The sequence below is a fragment of the Rissa tridactyla genome, chromosome 4 (assembly GCF_028500815.1).
Source record: "Rissa tridactyla isolate bRisTri1 chromosome 4, bRisTri1.patW.cur.20221130, whole genome shotgun sequence".
Taxonomy (NCBI): domain Eukaryota; kingdom Metazoa; phylum Chordata; class Aves; order Charadriiformes; family Laridae; genus Rissa; species Rissa tridactyla.
The window spans coordinates 860,516-876,284 of NC_071469.1; the positions used below are offsets into that span (position 1 = coordinate 860,516).

At 56.6% G+C, this 15,769-nt stretch overlaps 2 protein-coding genes across 3 annotated transcripts in view; one reads left to right on the forward strand and one right to left on the reverse strand.

Annotated features, from left to right (window-relative positions):
- Nucleotides 1–5,090, forward strand: part of RMDN3 (regulator of microtubule dynamics 3) — a 35,658-nt gene extending 30,568 nt beyond the window's left edge. For both annotated transcript variants that reach the window (XM_054198485.1, XM_054198486.1), the window contains 2 exons: nt 1,787–1,867; nt 3,637–5,090. In XM_054198485.1, coding sequence (XP_054054460.1) covers nt 1,787–1,867; nt 3,637–3,690 — 135 coding nt within the window. In that variant the 3' untranslated portion in view covers nt 3,691–5,090. The remainder of the gene's footprint in view (nt 1–1,786; nt 1,868–3,636) is intronic.
- A 7,718-nt stretch (nt 5,091–12,808) lies between these two features.
- Nucleotides 12,809–14,344, reverse strand: LOC128908911 (cytochrome P450 1B1-like). The gene has a single exon (XM_054199906.1). The coding sequence runs from the start codon at nt 14,342–14,344 to the stop codon at nt 12,809–12,811; it is 1,536 nt and encodes a 511-aa protein (XP_054055881.1).
- Nucleotides 14,345–15,769: the final 1,425 nt, after the last annotated feature.

Consider the following 15,769-nt stretch of genomic DNA (forward strand, 5'->3'; position numbering starts at 1 on the left):
GCCGGAGTGGGCGTAGCAAAGAGTAGCTGTAGTCATTCCCTGTGAAATTCCTGAATTCCCAATGTCCCAAAGAATATGAATTTTATCAGGGTAGCGTGCGAGCCGCGGGGTCTGCTTGGTCTGGAGCACATTATCACTGGAACCTAGGTGCAGAATTTATTTCACAACAAGCATCTCGTTAAAGGAAAATGAAGGTGACAGCAGAGGAGGAGAGCCCAGCCAGAGGGGCAGCAGCCTTCACACCCGCTGGGTTGTGTCTTTGATATATCGCAGCTCACGCGGTGTGTTTAGTCGTGAGTCTGTTAGGCAAAATCAGCTACGTATTTGTAAGCCAGCTAGCCTTTTGTTCCTGGCTGCTTGCGTACCATGGTGAACGCGCCCTTAATTGCTTCTCTCTCTGCTTGTAAATACAGCCAGCATTCATGGAAATTCACAATCACCCCGAAATGCCCTGTACAGAGGAAAGGGTGGAAGACTTGGAACTTATTTCCAGTGAAGTTGCGGCAGCAAATCCTTGCAAGCCTCAACCTGAACAGATTTTCAGACTTGATGTAAAAATTTGGGTTTTGTTGTGTGTAACCTACATGGACTGATGCGTTTTATTGGGCTGATAGTTCACCGCGTACGTCTGATCGAGCTTCAGAAATAGTCTGCACACACAGATTAGCGTGGAGGGTAATAGGGCTACTTGGATCTGTTTGGGATTGGGGTTTTTTTCCTAATCTCAGGCTCTGTCACTTTGGGTCATGTCCTTAATCACCGAATTTTAAAAGTGCAATTGGGGCCTAATTGTTTTGAAGGAGAGAGTGCTCTGATGGGTCAGACTTCAAAGAAAAAAAGAATTGTGTTTTATAGTCACTTTCTGACGTTTTCGACCGATATGCAGAGACACGGGGTTTTCAAGGGCTTCCGGGGTGTCCGTGACTCCCTCTGTTTTGAACTCGCCAGATGCAGGCTCTGACAGCGCCCACAGCAGAACAGATTCTCTTCCAGAACTATCCCACGACGCAGGAAAATCACCAGAATGCAGACACGCACGTACCCTGCAGTGACATTTCAGAGCCTGAAGTAATGGCCCTGCGGGAGTTTAACTGTCGTCCTCGTCCTGACTGAATGTTGGCTCCTTACGGCAATTACAACAGGGATTAACTGCGTTGATGGATTTTATTTATATTTTTTTTTTAAGCAAGCACTTCCTCTTCCCATGCTTATTTCATCGTCCCCAAATGCCTCCATGGCTCTGTAGGCACCAAAACCCTTCCTCGTAGGCAGAGGGATGGCTGTTTCTCTGCTGTAGATGATGCAGGGTTCACGGTGGAAGAGTATTTCACAGCTCTTGTGAGACCTGTAAATATTAGGTGCTACAGTGCTCGTGGCTGAACCTCATTTTTAACAGCCCAGGGGATGTAAGTTTCCTAAGAGGACGTGCTCTCGGTGTAGAGGTTTTACAGTGAAAGCGGTGTGAGGGAATAGCGGCTAAATGGAAATAAAAATAGAGCTTCGAAAATGGTGAAAATCTCAGGGACGCCTTAACATCTCCAAAAAAAACAGTCTCCTTGCCCAAAACAAAACAAAAAAGGCAATCTAGTGTTCTGTAGTCTGATGGTGATTGTAATGCTTTGGGAATGAAGGAAACTGCAGGAAACGTCAGAAGCCTGAAACTGCAAATGGTTAAGAGGCAAAATGGCTCTTTTTATCAGTTACCAGGGTCCGTAATCGCTCAGTTACATTTGCTGCCTACTTTTTCCCATTTAACTCTTCTCACGTTGTCATTTTTTCTTCGCAGTGTTACAGGGACCTGGGGAACAACTCCGCAGCCGTTCTCTGGATGACTCTTGCCGCGGAGCTGCCCGTTAATACAAAAGAGGTAGTGGTCTCACTGAGCACGCGTTGATGATGGGCAGAGATGAAATTGTTTTATGAAAGATGTTGCAGCTTGTAAGCCCAGGTTCTGAAGTATTTTGTTCCTTAGCATGGACTCTTCTTCTCTTGGGACCTGTTACCGGAATGCCTAAAGCAATTTGGGAAAGTAATGGCAAATACTAAGAAGCTGAGAGTATGTCCGATGTGGGCTCAGGAGCGGACACAGCAATGCGAGTGCTGTGCCGTTGGGGTTAGCGTCAGACACGTATTCAGCAGCTGGAGCATCTGCAAAGCTGCTGAGCAACTGCAGGAGCCTTCCCAGGGCCCCTTTTTTGGGGGAAGGTTTATTCCTTTGGGCACTGTCATGCCGGGCCAGCTCGATTCGGATGGGACCACTTACGCTGGGCGGTTGTCCTGGGGCTGGAGCGCTCCCGGTGACCTGGGTGGCTTTGGAGGAGCAGCTGAGATCTGGCTCTCCTGGTGCCAACTCAGCTCCTAAACACCCCCAGGCTGGAGCCGATTGTCCCGAGCCGTTCAGAAGCTTGCGTGTGCTGCCCAGCATTTTTTTTTTAATATCTAGGATATTTTGGCTCCTTTGTTACTTTCAGAGGGCTTTGGAGAGCAGCCGGTCCTGTGTTCTAGAACTGCCATGGGGCAGTGCTCCCCGGCTGGGAGCGCTTTTGCGCTTTTCCTGTTAAGCAGCAGCTGTATGGAAGGTGCCCTCGAATTACTGCCAGTCAGAAACTAAAAACACATCAGCTTTTAATATTAATCTGATATTATTTATGTCGTCATGAAAAATGCAAGGGAAGTAATTTAAGCAACGTCCTGCAGCCCTTACAGCTTCAGCCTTAGTCTGGCAGAATAAAGAGGCAGAATTCTAGAAATACGCAGCATTTTCATGCCACTCTTTTTCAGGCTGTAATTAGTTTTTAGGTTGCTGTGGCAAAAGTCTTGTGCTGAGACTCAAACCCCAAGTATGCCTGAGATCTTGGCAGACATCCGGGGAGGCGCTGGCTCGCCTGTGCCACCACCTGCAGGGCAGCGGCCAGTATCGCATCAGCCGCTTGGCCACTGGCTGCTGCCAGCAATGGGATGGAGCCAGAATTCGGTCCCTTCTTGCAGAAGGAAATAGCCTGGCTCTGCCTGATGCGGAGCTGCCTCACCGTACGCTGGTTGGAAATCTCTCTAGACAGCGCTAGAATGGTGTGTCTGATAAATGGAGGATTTTTTCCAAAGAACCTGAAATTCTTGTGTTGGAGGTGCGAGAGTTTACTCAAAAAAGCACTGAGATTTTCGGGAGAGACCAGGAGAGAGCTACAGGCAGAAGAGTCAGGAACGGTTAATTCTCTCTCCTGCTCTGAAATGAACAGTGGGAGTCGAGTAAGGAAGCCAATGCTCAAGTGGCTTTGGGTAAGTCTTTGCAAATGTTAGTTCTCATCATCAATCAAATAACTTCCATCATGCCGGGAAGGAAAAACAAAAGCATTTCTCCAGACTGAGAGTCAGTGAGGGAGCAGAGGTTTGAATTTGGCTGTTCCAGTTGTCAGCTCTTGTCTCAAAAGGAAATACAAGAGAAGCTTTCTTTGATACTTGGAAAATGTAAATAGCCTGAAAGACAGTAGCATTGAGAGGCGAGTTAGAGGGGAGCGAAAATGTAAGGCTGGGGTGTACTTAAACCCTTGTGTGGGGTTGGAGAAGTAAAGGGAAATTCTCCTTGTTAATTGTTCCGATGGGGCTGTATATTTATCTGTTCTCTTATTGCGTTTGCAGGATGCAGAAAGCGAGAGAGAACTTGAAGAGATGCGGTCGGTCTGCCAAGAATAAATACGTACAGGCTCATTCCGCTTGATACTGCACAGACAGTAGAATTCCAGTTAAAGGGGTTTCATGATCCTGACAGCTTTGATTGCACTTCGTGGATAAGCCCCAAGAGCTTACAGGAAAAAGCACGCAGCAGTCTCATCGGCACATCCAGGAAAAGATCTTGGTGGGATTTAATCGGATAAAATTTTGTATTTTCCTCCTGACAGCACTGCAGATGTTTGATTTTAAAATCCCTAAAAAGTGTGCAAGTCATAAAAACAGGGGGTGGGTGTATAGGTAGAATTTGTGATACAGAAATACTTGTGATTATATGTATATCATAGATATATGTGAGATACATACATATTTATATAGACGCCTGTATATTTTATATCACAAACTCCGCCTGTCCAACAGCCTGAACCTCAGGCTGCTGAGCTCTCTCAACGGATTCCTGAGAGAGTCTCCAGCCAAAACTTTTTTTTTTTCCAGTTTAACTATTTTCTCTTTTCCTTAACAATGTGCGTGAAACGGATCAGTTGGACTCACTGATTGCACGCCTTTGGGGGAGGTTTTGGTGGGGTGGCGTTTGGAGCCGCTGTGTCGGGTGCTGCGTGTGCTGCGCTGGAGGCGCCGGGACCCTCCCCTGCCCTCCGCCTCTGGGTGCAGAGGGCGCTGGCGCTTGAGGCAAGGCGATGACAAAAACAGACGACAACAATGACTTTAAAATAGGCGAGTTGTCAGCACTTTCTTCCTCGCTGTGAAAAAATCGGCGGTGGTGTCCAAAACGCGCTCTTGGTCCTTCCCAGTTATGCCTGAACCACCTTACTGGTGTGCGCTGGGGAAGGCAGCCCTGCGCGCCGGGGTGAGTTACTACCAGGGACTACGAGGTTCCCTGCACAATACAAACTTCGTTTTTTAAGAGGCGCGTTGCTTTTTCAGAGATGTAAAAAGATTTTTAAACGTCCGGACTCCCTCGCAGCGATGTTACTCCTTCACTCCCATGGGGCTGACAACGTCTTGTGTCCCCCTGAACTGCGCTGCGGCGGTTTAGGTGGAATGACTTCGTTTGCAAAGTAGCTCTTTCGCGAGGAAACGCTGGCTACGGGACCAGGGCCGTGCTGTGGCAAAGCCGGCGCTTCCCTGTGGTGGTTTTTGCCAGCTCTCGACTCGTAGGTGATGCCGAGGGGGCGAAGGTGCCGCTGGCGATGGCAGCCGGAGTCGATGTGCCCGACACTGACACACAGCGGGAGCAAAAACTACCTGCAGACGTTTCCCCGAACATTTAGCAAGGTTTTCTTGATACTCCTCCAAGTTCCAGCTGGCAGCTAACTCGACGCTTATTTTTTAGCCTTTGTTACGTCTTGCCATGTTGTGCAGCGTTCGTGACGCGTCAAGTAAAAAAAGTGCAGGAGTAAAACGCTTCTTTAATGGCCTTTTTTTAGTCCCTTGCACGTGTGTATTAACCTGCTGGGGTTTTTCCTGCATGAGGATAACACGGAAGGGGAAACGGGTAGCAAACTGGAGCTTAAAAACTGCCCATTTTATAGATTTGGCACTTTTTAGCCTTTTTTTTTGTTTGTTTGTTTATCCAAATTAAACTTTCTAAAATTTTGGTGCTGAACTCGTGAGATCCAGGCAAGCGTGCAATTAGCTTTATTTGCTTGAGACGATAGAAGTTGGCAGCTACAAATGGAGAGGTGAACGCTGCAGTCGATGCTGTACCTGTGCGCAGAGCTGCCCTCGCCGGCAGCGGGCACTTGGTCTGTCATTGCGGGACTCTTTTATATTTAATGCCTGCTGTTCTTTGGGTTCCTCAGGGGAATGATGAAGCTGCCTTTTTTGCTTAATGTGACTTTGTCTTGTTTTGAATATTTCCCAGCGATGACCCTTTTTTTTTTTCATTCTAAACATCCCACCTTTAAATATTTGCACGAGTTTTTTTAGCTGTTTTCTTTTTGATTGCTTAAGCTGAGCTGGGAAACCCGCCACAGCGATATCCAAACGGTGACGATCAGCAGCTTGATTGTTCCGTGGAAGGTGCGCGGGGGTGAGGTTAATCAGTCCTGTTCGTCTGCCGCAGTGTGCGTTGCTTAAACCTTCCTGCCTTCCAGAAGTTCATGGTTGCTGCGCTGTGCCGGGAGTGTGAAAGGGGAATAGTCGCGCTGCCGGGAGCCCAGGGCTTCGCTTCCTCGCGGGCGCCTCCAAGCCTTCACCTGTCCCGTAACTTGTCCAGCCAGAAACTGGTCAGAGGGGTCTCTGCGTTGTCTGTTTTCTGGAGGTAACTTTCACTCCGCGTTTCTGCAGATTTCAATTCTCCTTTGAATTTTGGCGGTGGCTGTTCCCAGACAACAAGGGGCTGTGTAGGCTTGGGGAAAAAGTGCCGCTTTGCTGTTCGTCTGCTGCTCGGGGTTCCGCGCTGGGTCAGGTTTGGGGGTTTCACCCATTTATGCTCTTTAAGAGGGCGATGCAGGAGGAGAGCATTCTGCTAATTTGCTAATTGCCGAGGTGCGGCATGGGCTGGCGGCACCTCTCCAGACGAGCAGCCGCGGTTCAGCCCTCCCGAAAGGGTGCTGCGGAAACACAGCTGGGGGTTGCTGAGCAGCGTCTTTGGGAATTCATACCAAAAATCTTGTTTTCCTTACTGACAGAAGCTGAAGTCATTTTCTTTGGGGGGGCGAAGGCATTTGGTGCGGTGGCGTGGGGTGTGCTGGGCTGTGACCAGAACCGCCTTTGCGTACGAATAACCTGCTTCCCTGGAGGAAAAAGTGTTAGTGAAAGGATGGTAATGCTTCCCGTTTGGTGTTCCTTCTCGGGTGATTTCACCCGGGTGCGTTTATTCGATTCCGGACCTTCCGTGAATGCTTTAAGCTTTCCATGCATTTGATTGCCTGCTTCGCTTTTGTGGGTTTGGGTGGGTTTTTTAAAAAATAAATAAATAAATAAATAAAAAAAATACTTGAGCTTTGTCTTAGAAGAGCGGGGTCTGGCGTTCGGCTCCCACGGGGGCTTCGTGCGCGGGGTGCTGTCGCTGCGGGGGCTGCGCAGGGCAGGGTCCCTCCGCGCAGGCGGCGTGGAGCCCTGTCTGGAGAGCCATGCGCTCTCTGCTCGGCTCTGCCGGCTGCAGCCTCGGTAACGCCGCTCTACGGCGGAGCTGAAAGGCGATGACAGACCTCGCAGATCCTCGCAAGTGCAGATAAAAGCCGTGTTCTGCCGTTTTCAGTCCGGTCTCCAGGAAGTTACGACATAACGATCAAAAGAACCTTTTTCATTCTGGTTTTCCCTGTTCCTGGCCTGTTGTGACTGAGAAGAATGTGACCAATTACCAGGGTTCTAATTGTGCTAGCATAGCTCGCAGGTTGACGTGGAGATAAGGCAAGGCCGGGTGACTAAAGCACTTCCCAATCAACAACACTTGAGGATTTATTTATTATTATTTTTTTTTTAGCAATAAAACGTGCGGTGTCCCGTTGGGCTCTGGCCGTGCGGGGAGGGGGGAGCCGTTCTCCTGCTGCACGGGGAGAAGGCGCTTCGGACTGAGCCCCGAGGCCCTCGTGGGTTTCTCAGAGCCGCCTGCGCTGTACACGGACCGGGGCTGCAAGAAATTAATTTGCCTGGAACAAATTTTGGTAGAGACTCTGTGTCCCGCTCCCATCCGGGTAAGTTCTTCTGGGTTTATCCCAGGGTGAGAGAGAAGAATTTCCTGGAGCTACTTGTGTCTTACTTGTAAAACACTCCTACCTGTGGTTAAACTGTGATACTAAAGAATAACCGAAGCTGTTTAATTTATCCTCACTGTGCTGTTCCGTTTGAAATAAAGTGTTTATAAATAAGGAGAAGGGGATCCTGCTTCACGTTACCTGTGTCGCGCTCTTGCTGTTCATGCCGATACGTGTGGAGGCGAAGACACCCGGCAGGCGGGGGGGGGCCTTCTGCGTAACAGCCTTGTGCTGGTGCGCGCGGCGCCGCGCCAAACGCCACGGCAAATGCTGGGGAGGTCCCCCACAACGTTACTGTTCGCGTATTTAATAACGCGGGTGACACCTGGAGCACATTTTGTATGTCAACACGACCCCCACTGCTGCTGGTTTTAAGGTGCACCAAAGTAACGGGGCCGTGCTTGGTGGCAAAGGACGTGCTCCAAGTGAAGCCGTTCCTAAATAAAGGCGGATGATGAGTTGTGCGCTGGCACCGGTGTTCTGCGCTTGCCTTCGTGACCCTAAAGGCGTCTCCAGCTTCCCCGGGGCAGAAACCAGGGAAAGGGGCTGGCAGCTGTGGGTGCCGCTGGCACTGGGCGCTCCAGGCTGCCCGCGTTTCTGCCCCTTTCATGGCAAATTACTTTGCAGAGAGGGCGGGTGTAACACCGACTGCTTCAGCGCTCCTCCACGTCCGCTGGGCTCGGAGCGGCGCAAAGGAGTAAGTAAAGAGGGAAGCGAGGTTTGGGCTACTAAGGGGACAGGGAGGAGTCGTTTTGGTCGTGTTCCATTTCTTGCATATTGGTGCACTGCAGCCCCGATAGCCCCATCCCTGCGAGGATGTGGGAGTCGCACGCATGGAAGACGTCCTCTCTCGGAAGGGGGGGCTGAGCAGCACCAAGCGCGGCCCCGTCTTTCCCTGGGGTTGGGGCTGTCCTCAGCGTGCAGCTGCTCTGTAATCTCTGCTTTTCTTTCCTCCGCAAGGTGACATCCTCGACTGCGCTGGGTCACCCCAGGGAGAGCCTTGGTTTGCCCAGGAAAAGGAGCCGGAGCCGATCGAGGGCCATCGTGCCACGGTCTGCGGCTCCGGAGGGAGCGGGACCCCGGAGCAGACGTCGGGGTTGTGCGGGGTGAGACCCGTGGCACGGGCAGGGCTTTGGCTTGGCCAAAGGTGGGACTCGCTGGGGACAGCGAGGCGGGGATGGACGTGTGGGGACACTGTGATTCGGTGTGAATCTCCGGCTCTTGGACCATCAGAAGTTCCTGAAGGACTTTTAAGAGGGACGTTTTGTGACACTTGAGTGTTAACTTGGCGATCAAGGGAGTGGTGGCTTAGAGCGTGGTTGGGAAAATGGTTTTAAGCAACTCGGACATCTCGGAGGAGGTCAGCGTTGACCCGAGCCTTGGGACAGCGTAGCCTGGTCAGAAAGGGGGATTTGGGAGCCGGCAAACTGGGTTACGGAGTGGGTTTCCAATAAAAGGAGCATACCAGAGCCGTGGCCACCTCTCCCCTGTGCCGGGAAGCTTCTGGCTCAGGGTTGGAATAGAGATGTCAACATCGCTGCTTCCCAGGAGCCGGACGCTCATTCCCACTCCCAACCCGGCTTTTTTTCTGCTGAACCCGGATTTCTTTGGTTCAATGACACTTGTAATTCCTTGGAAATTCCCTGGCAAAATCTGACCTGCAGAGACCCAGCTCGGTTGGAGAGACAACCTGCGGCGGGGGGGCTGCGGGCTCGCTCTCTTGCTTTGGTTTACCAAAGTTGACTTGGCTAATGTTTGGGTATTGCGTGCAAAGCACAGGAAAATCGGAGAAAAAGCTGACCTCAGGGAAGTGCTTTCACTGTGAAGGGAAAACACAAGGTTAAAACCGGGGAAGAAAGGCGGGGGGATAATGTTGAACGCTTCTGGTTTTGCACATCCAGGCAGCATCGGGCATGAAAACATCATCTCGGCAGCTTCAGTAGCCAGAGATTTCATTCTTTTCACAAGAATTTTGCTTTCTCCAAAGTAAACAGCTGAGAAGGGCCCGAGACGCTGAAGGCAGGCGAGAGAACGCAGGGTTGTGCTGTCTCTGGAGAGCCCGGCGTCACAAACGTATCCCCTAACACAAGTCAGCTTCTCGCTGGCCTGGCGTCAGCTCGAGCACGACGTCCGAGTTAAAGTCCTTTTGGATCAAGTTTTAATAATGAAGTTGTTTATGAAAAGCAGAAGAGGCTCAGGTGTGTCTGGGCTCAGGGTTGCTTACGTACCTGCAGTGAAGCGTTTTGAGGGCGAGATTGATGATGGACCGATGGCGTTTCTTTGTAGTGAAAGGCTCCGTTCTGCAGCCAGGGCTCTCGTGTGTCTTTTCCTTAACGATAACGGGCGTATTCCAGCATTTCGGGGGCTCGGCAGCTGCGGTGGCAGCGGGTACCTGCCTGCCTGCAGCGACAGCTGCCGTCGCGCTCGAGGAGCGGGAATGAGTTTGGGCCCGGGGGACGGTAAGTGCACAGCGCCTTTCCCAGCATCCCGCTGCCATATTAAAAAAAAAAAAAATTAATCATCATATTTCCTGGCAGCGCCTCTCCTTAAACATGAGAAATGAGGTGGTCAAAGTATTGCAAAACCACTTGAATGAGTGCTGGAAGCGGATTCCTCCCCCCCGGCCGCGGAAAGCAGCGCTGCGGTCCTGGGCTTCGCACGCCGGGGCCGCGACCTCCCGCCTGGCAGCACTGCGGTGCCGCAGCAAACGCGGGTGCCTAAATCTCCACGGTTTGGGCTCAAAGAGCCCCGGCTTTAAATTCTTTATGGGCGGGGATGGGGGGGATGGAGCTGCAGGGCCAGGGAAAGGGGCTGGGGGAGCGGGTGGGATGCTCCGGCGGCCCGTGACTCTCCTGGGTGGCGGGCAGGCGCCACCGCGGCTCGGCCCTCGTGATGCTCTTCCTTAGCCCAGTGCCTTTCCCTCCGCCTTGGCCTTCGTTACGTAAAGAATGTTTAGTTCGAATGGCAGGGGCTGTCTAGTTCTAAGGACAGAGGATGGCCTGGACACGGCGTTTCTGTGTCGGGCTCTGTGTCACCTGCGGGGGAGCAGGGAGTGAGGCGAGGACATGGGAAAACCAAGCGCTGTTTCTCAGCGTCCCGCGGAGATGATGCTCCTGGTGAGCGGCAGCCGCCTCGCCTGTGTTTTGAGGGGTGGGGGCCGAGAAGGAGGAGCGAAACACGGTGCCGAGGGCTTTGCACGGAGCCCTGGGGTCTGAACCTCGGCTTGAGGTTCCAGCTCCAAGGGCTGCTGCTGCCTCCGCTCCGCGCCAGGTCCCAGGAGGCTGTGGGGGGTGTTGCTTCTATTGACCGTGGGCATCGTGGTCATACCGGTGCCACCGCTGGCGCTGCGGTGCGAGACGGCCTTCAACGTGTCCTTGTGTGCTGAGATGGCTTAAAGAGGAGGGCTGAGGCCCCGGGGCTGTTGCCGTATTCGTTCCTCTGTTTTGGTGTACCCATAAAATCAGGTTGAATAAATAACTCCAGCCTGTGGTCCCAGGGCCTCCAGCAGGACCATAAAAGCTGGAGATGACCCTGGGTGGCAAAGCTCCAAGCGGGCAGTATGCGATGCCCAGAGAACTGCTGTTTTCTGTCTTACGACATCTCGAGGGATGTTTTCACGGTTGTGTCTGACGAGGAGAAAGCTTGCGCTTGCTCTCAAACCCCCGTACCGCGGAGCCGTTGCTGACCCCTCTCTCGGTCGTGCTGGGTGATTTTAACCCTCACGGAGGTGGCCATGGGCAGGGACACCGTGGTGGCATTGGGAACCCGCCGGCTGCCCAGGGAGGCAGCCCAGGGGACACCGCGGTGGCACGGGGATCCCCCCAGCCCTGACGCTCAGCAGGGCACGGCCACGACTGCGGTTCTGTGCTGCCCTTCGGAGGAGCGTCAGGTCCCGCTCGCGCTGTTGGCGAGGGGGGCGAGGAGGGATGTTTGTTCTGCATTGGCGCCGTTAGCGATACTTGCAGAGCTGGCGCCTGGGTATTAAAACACGCCGTAACACAGAACCTTTCCGGGGCGGGATTTCAATGGGTCAGATGAAAATGGAGCCAACAGGGGAAAGGCAGCTGCGGCCAGACTCTTAGGAGTTACGGGAAATCCCAACGTGATTTTTAGGACCAGCGTTTCCCTGATGAGAGCAAACACCAGCACGGGCAGGTGGAAAACTGCTTCTGCCTCATCATCCCCCAACAGGACCCAAATCCAGCCTTGCTGCTTGGTACCGCCTCTGAGGGAGATAAATGGGCGCTTGGTAAATTGTTGTCGTGAGGAGGGGTTTGTGCCATCCTCCGAAGCTCCTCGGGGTGGCCACGGGCTGGTGGCGCCGAGATAAGCACGGGTTCAGCTTGGGGGGGCTGTTTCTGTCCCCCCGTGTAACGCTGAGGACGCCCTGACGCAAAGCGCGCTCTGTTAGCTCCCTCACGCCGTAAGAATCGCTGCGGTTTATCTGCTTTAGCGACTCCATGGCGCGGTACAGCCGCGTGCCGGCGGCGTGCGAGGCGGTACTGTCAGTGTCTGAGGCAGTGCCGGCCACCCCGCGGGGACGGATTTACTTCGTGCGGGAGGGACTCGTGCCCAGGAAAAGAGGATTTCCTTACAGCTGCAGGTCATGCTGCCGGGTGTCCTTCAGGAGCTCAATTTGGGGGGGAAAGGTTGATTTTGGAGATGGGCCGGGTCCCGTTTCAGCGAAGCAGCTCAAGGCACACTATCAGAGCCTGGTTTTGGGTGCCCAAAGCCTCTTCCTGCTTCAAGCAGAGGAGAAATACCTTCCCTGGGTGCTCTGTCCCCAGGGACGTGTCCCTCCTCCCCAGCCACCAGTGGGGTCTGGGGAAAGGGGGTGTGAAAGCCCTCCCAAAACCTTCCCAAACCTCCTCCTACACCTAAACCGGAGCAGGGGGAGGTGCTTGTGGGTTCAAACTGGTGGTGCCATCCTCCCACCCCACTGCAACCGGTCCTTAAATGCTTCTTAAGCTCCACCAGCAGGACCCCCCCCAGCCTCCCTTAGCTCCCACGTGGTTTTCCTTGGCCTTGGGAAGTGCATTCCCCACCCCCAATACCCTCCTCCAGCCTTCTGCTGCCATGGGTGAAGCCGCTTGCTGCACCCCGGGGTGACGCGGGCTCCGGTCCTTGCAGGGAGGTCCCTGTGGGGAGGTGGGTTTGACCCGTTGTGAGGTGGGGGAGAGCTGAGGGGATGCAGGACGGGGGCTCAGGCGTGAAATACGCCCCCAACCACCACCCCCAGAGAAAACGAGTGGAGCCAGTCCTGTGCCAAAGGCGTTTATTGCTGCGGGGACTCGCCGGCTTCACCCTCTGAACGGGGACAGGGATGGTCCAGGGCAAGATCTGCCTGTTGGCAAAGCCGGATCCCTCCCCCCCACCCCAAATCAAAGGGTTGCGGCAGAGCTGGGGCCCCCGGCCGAGGCTCAGGGCTGGATGAGCGCGGGCTGTCTCTGCCGCACGCTGAGGGTGAAGGGCCGTGGCTTCAGCGCCAGCCCGTGGATGCAGTCCATGGTGAGGTGCTCCGCCGGGTTGGCGTGGAAGGAGCACTGGTGGAGGAGGATGGCGGCGAAGAGGAAGAGCTGGAGCTTGGAGAGCTGGTCGCCGATGCAGCGGCGCTGGCCGGCCGAGAAGATCATGATGCTGCCAGCCCGATCGCGGTCCAGGCGCTGCTGGGCATCCAAGAAGCGCGTGGGGTCGAAGCGTTGAGGGTCAGGCCACTTGCTGCCATCATGGTTGACCGACCACTGGTTGATGAAGACCACGGTGCCCTTGGGGATGTGGAAGCCCTCCAGCTCCACGTCGTCCGTGGTGGCGTGTGGGATGGTGATGGGCACGAAGCTGCTGTAGCGCAGCGTCTCGTAGATGAAGGCCTCCAGGAGGGGCAGGTGGGGCCGATCCTCGGCTGTGGGCAACCGGGAGCGTCCCACCACCTGGTCCAGCTCGGCCTGGAGGTCCCGCTGGAGCCGCGGGTGCTTCAGCAGCAGCAGGAGGACCCAGGAGAGTGCCGTGGAGGTGGTGTCCTGCCCCGCGCCGAAGATGTCCGTCACGGCACCCTCCACGTCCTCAGGTCCCAGCCCCTCGGGGGGCCTGTCGCCGCGCTCCACAGTGGCAATCATGACGTCGCTGACGTCGCGGAGGGCGTGCGGGTCGAAGGTCTGGCGGTGCTGGGCCACCTTGGCACGCACGAAGCCGTGCAGCTCCCGGTTGAGGGCCTGGAAGTCGCGGAAGACGCGGCGCACGGGGTTGGGGAAGCGCAGGAGCCAGGGCAGCACGTCCACCATGCTGCCCGCCCCCACCGTCTGCCCGAAGCGGTCGTTACGGCCCAGCAGCGCCGTGAATTCGCCGTCAGCGTGGCCGTAGCGGCGGCCGAAGCAGAGGGCGCAGAGGACGTTGGCGTTGGCCACCACCAAGAGCGGGGAGGGCTCGAAGTAGGCACCACCCTGGCTACGCCGCAGGAAGAGCCGGACCAGCTCGCCCACCTCGGCCGCCACGTGCCGCTCCACCTCGGCCGCCGTGGAGCGGGCGCGCAGGGCGGCGTGGGCCAGGCGCCGGCGCGCCCGCCATCGGGGCGAGCAGGACCCGAAGGCCACGCTGCGGCCCCCCGACACCAGCTCAAAGGAGGGGAAATCCGGGCGGCCGGCGAAGCGGGTGCCCAAGCCCACCAAGGCCCGCCGGATGGCCGCCTCGCCGTTGAGCACCACCACGCGCCGGCGGCCCAGCCGCAGCTGGAAGACGGGCCCGTAGCGCCGCGCCATGCGCCCGAAGGCCTGGTGGGGCAGGCGGCCCAGCTGCAGCGCGTTGCCCACCAAGGGCCAAGCGAAGGGGCCCGGGGGGCTCCTGCGGTGGCCCGCGGACCCCCGGGCGCGGCGGCGGGCCCCGGCCAGCAGCAGGAGGGCGCCCAGCGCCAGCAGCAGCGCCGGCCCCGCCGCCGCCCCCTCGGGGCTCCCCGCCGCGCTCATGGCCGAGGCCGCTCTGCCCGGGGGCCGCCGCTCCCCGCCGCTTTATCGCCGCCCTCCGAGGGGGGGGGGACGAGCCTCTCCCCTCCCCCGGAGCGGCCCCGGCCGCCCCCAGCTCCGGAGGGGGCCGGGCAGAGCCGCGGGGCGGCGGGAGCGGGGGGGGGGGGGCGGCCCCGACGGGGCGGCCGCGGCCGGGCAGAGCCGCGGGGGGAGCGGGGGCGAGGAGAAGCCGGGGGGGGGGGTGATGGAAAAGGGGGTGCTGGGCTTTCTTGCGGAGAGGCAAGCGGCAGCCGAAACTTATCGGGGGGGGGGGCGGAATTTGTATAATGCCCTATTCCCCCCCCCGCGAAAATTGAGCTGCCAAAGCCCGCCCGGGGCAGGGGGGCGGGGGGGGGGCTCGGTGTCCCGTCTCCTCGTCGGGCTTTTCCCCTCTTTCCCCGCGCAGGGCTGCGGGGCCCCTCGGCGCTTGCGGTTTTTGAGAGCCTGGCCCCGCGCTGCGCCTTTTCGGTGGAATTTGGGCTCCGGGCGGGTTTTCGTGACTCCGGCGCTGGCTTTCGGCTCGTCCCCGAGCGGCCCGCGGGCCCCCGACGTCGCCTGGTCCTGAGCATCGCCCGGGGGGGGCTGTCGGAGGTGAGGCGGCGGGACGCGGGGAGGGATGCGCGGCCCCCGCTGGGGCTCGTTACCGGGCGCCCCGAAAGCTCCCGGTCCCTTTTCCCCCCGGCACCCGCCCGCGGAGCCCTCGCCCCCCGCAGCCGCCGGCAGCCGCTTCGCAGAGCGCCTGGGGGGGGGGCGGGGGGGTGGGGGGTGTCATCGGCAGAGGCGGCGTTTTTCTCCCGCGTCCCCCCCCCCGCGTGTCGCGGCCCCCGGGACGCTGCAGAAGAGGGTCCCGTCGAGCCAAACGGGAGCAAAGGCCGGCGCTGCGGGGGGTTCTGCGCGCCCCCCCCCCCCCCGCCGAGCATCCCCCTCCCGCCCCCAGAAGCTGCCCTGGCGTCGGCTGCCTGGTCTGCGGGGGGGGGGCAACACCCCCGGCACAGCCCCCCCCCCCCCCCCATGGCGTCCGCGCGGGGATGCAGCGAAGATGGGGGCTGGCGATGCCCCCGAAAGAAAAAAACTGGATTTCTTCTTAAAAGTGGGATGTTGGTGTCGGTGGGAATTCAAAAAAAAAAAAAAAAAAAAAAAAAAAAGAAAAAAAAAGCGCAGAGTGGATGCGGGCTGGCAAAATGGCCATAGGGTTTACGTGGTCGTCTGGGGGTGGGTTAGACCTGCTGCCCCCCCCCGGCTCCATTCGAGTGCGGGGGCTGCGCAGGAGCGTCCCTCGGCCTGATGTGTGACCAATGCTGTACTTTTGTATTCTTGGCCAATTCAGTAATTATTCCACATAATCCACCCTGTGACTACAGTCACTCAAACTCCGCTTTGAAGATAAAA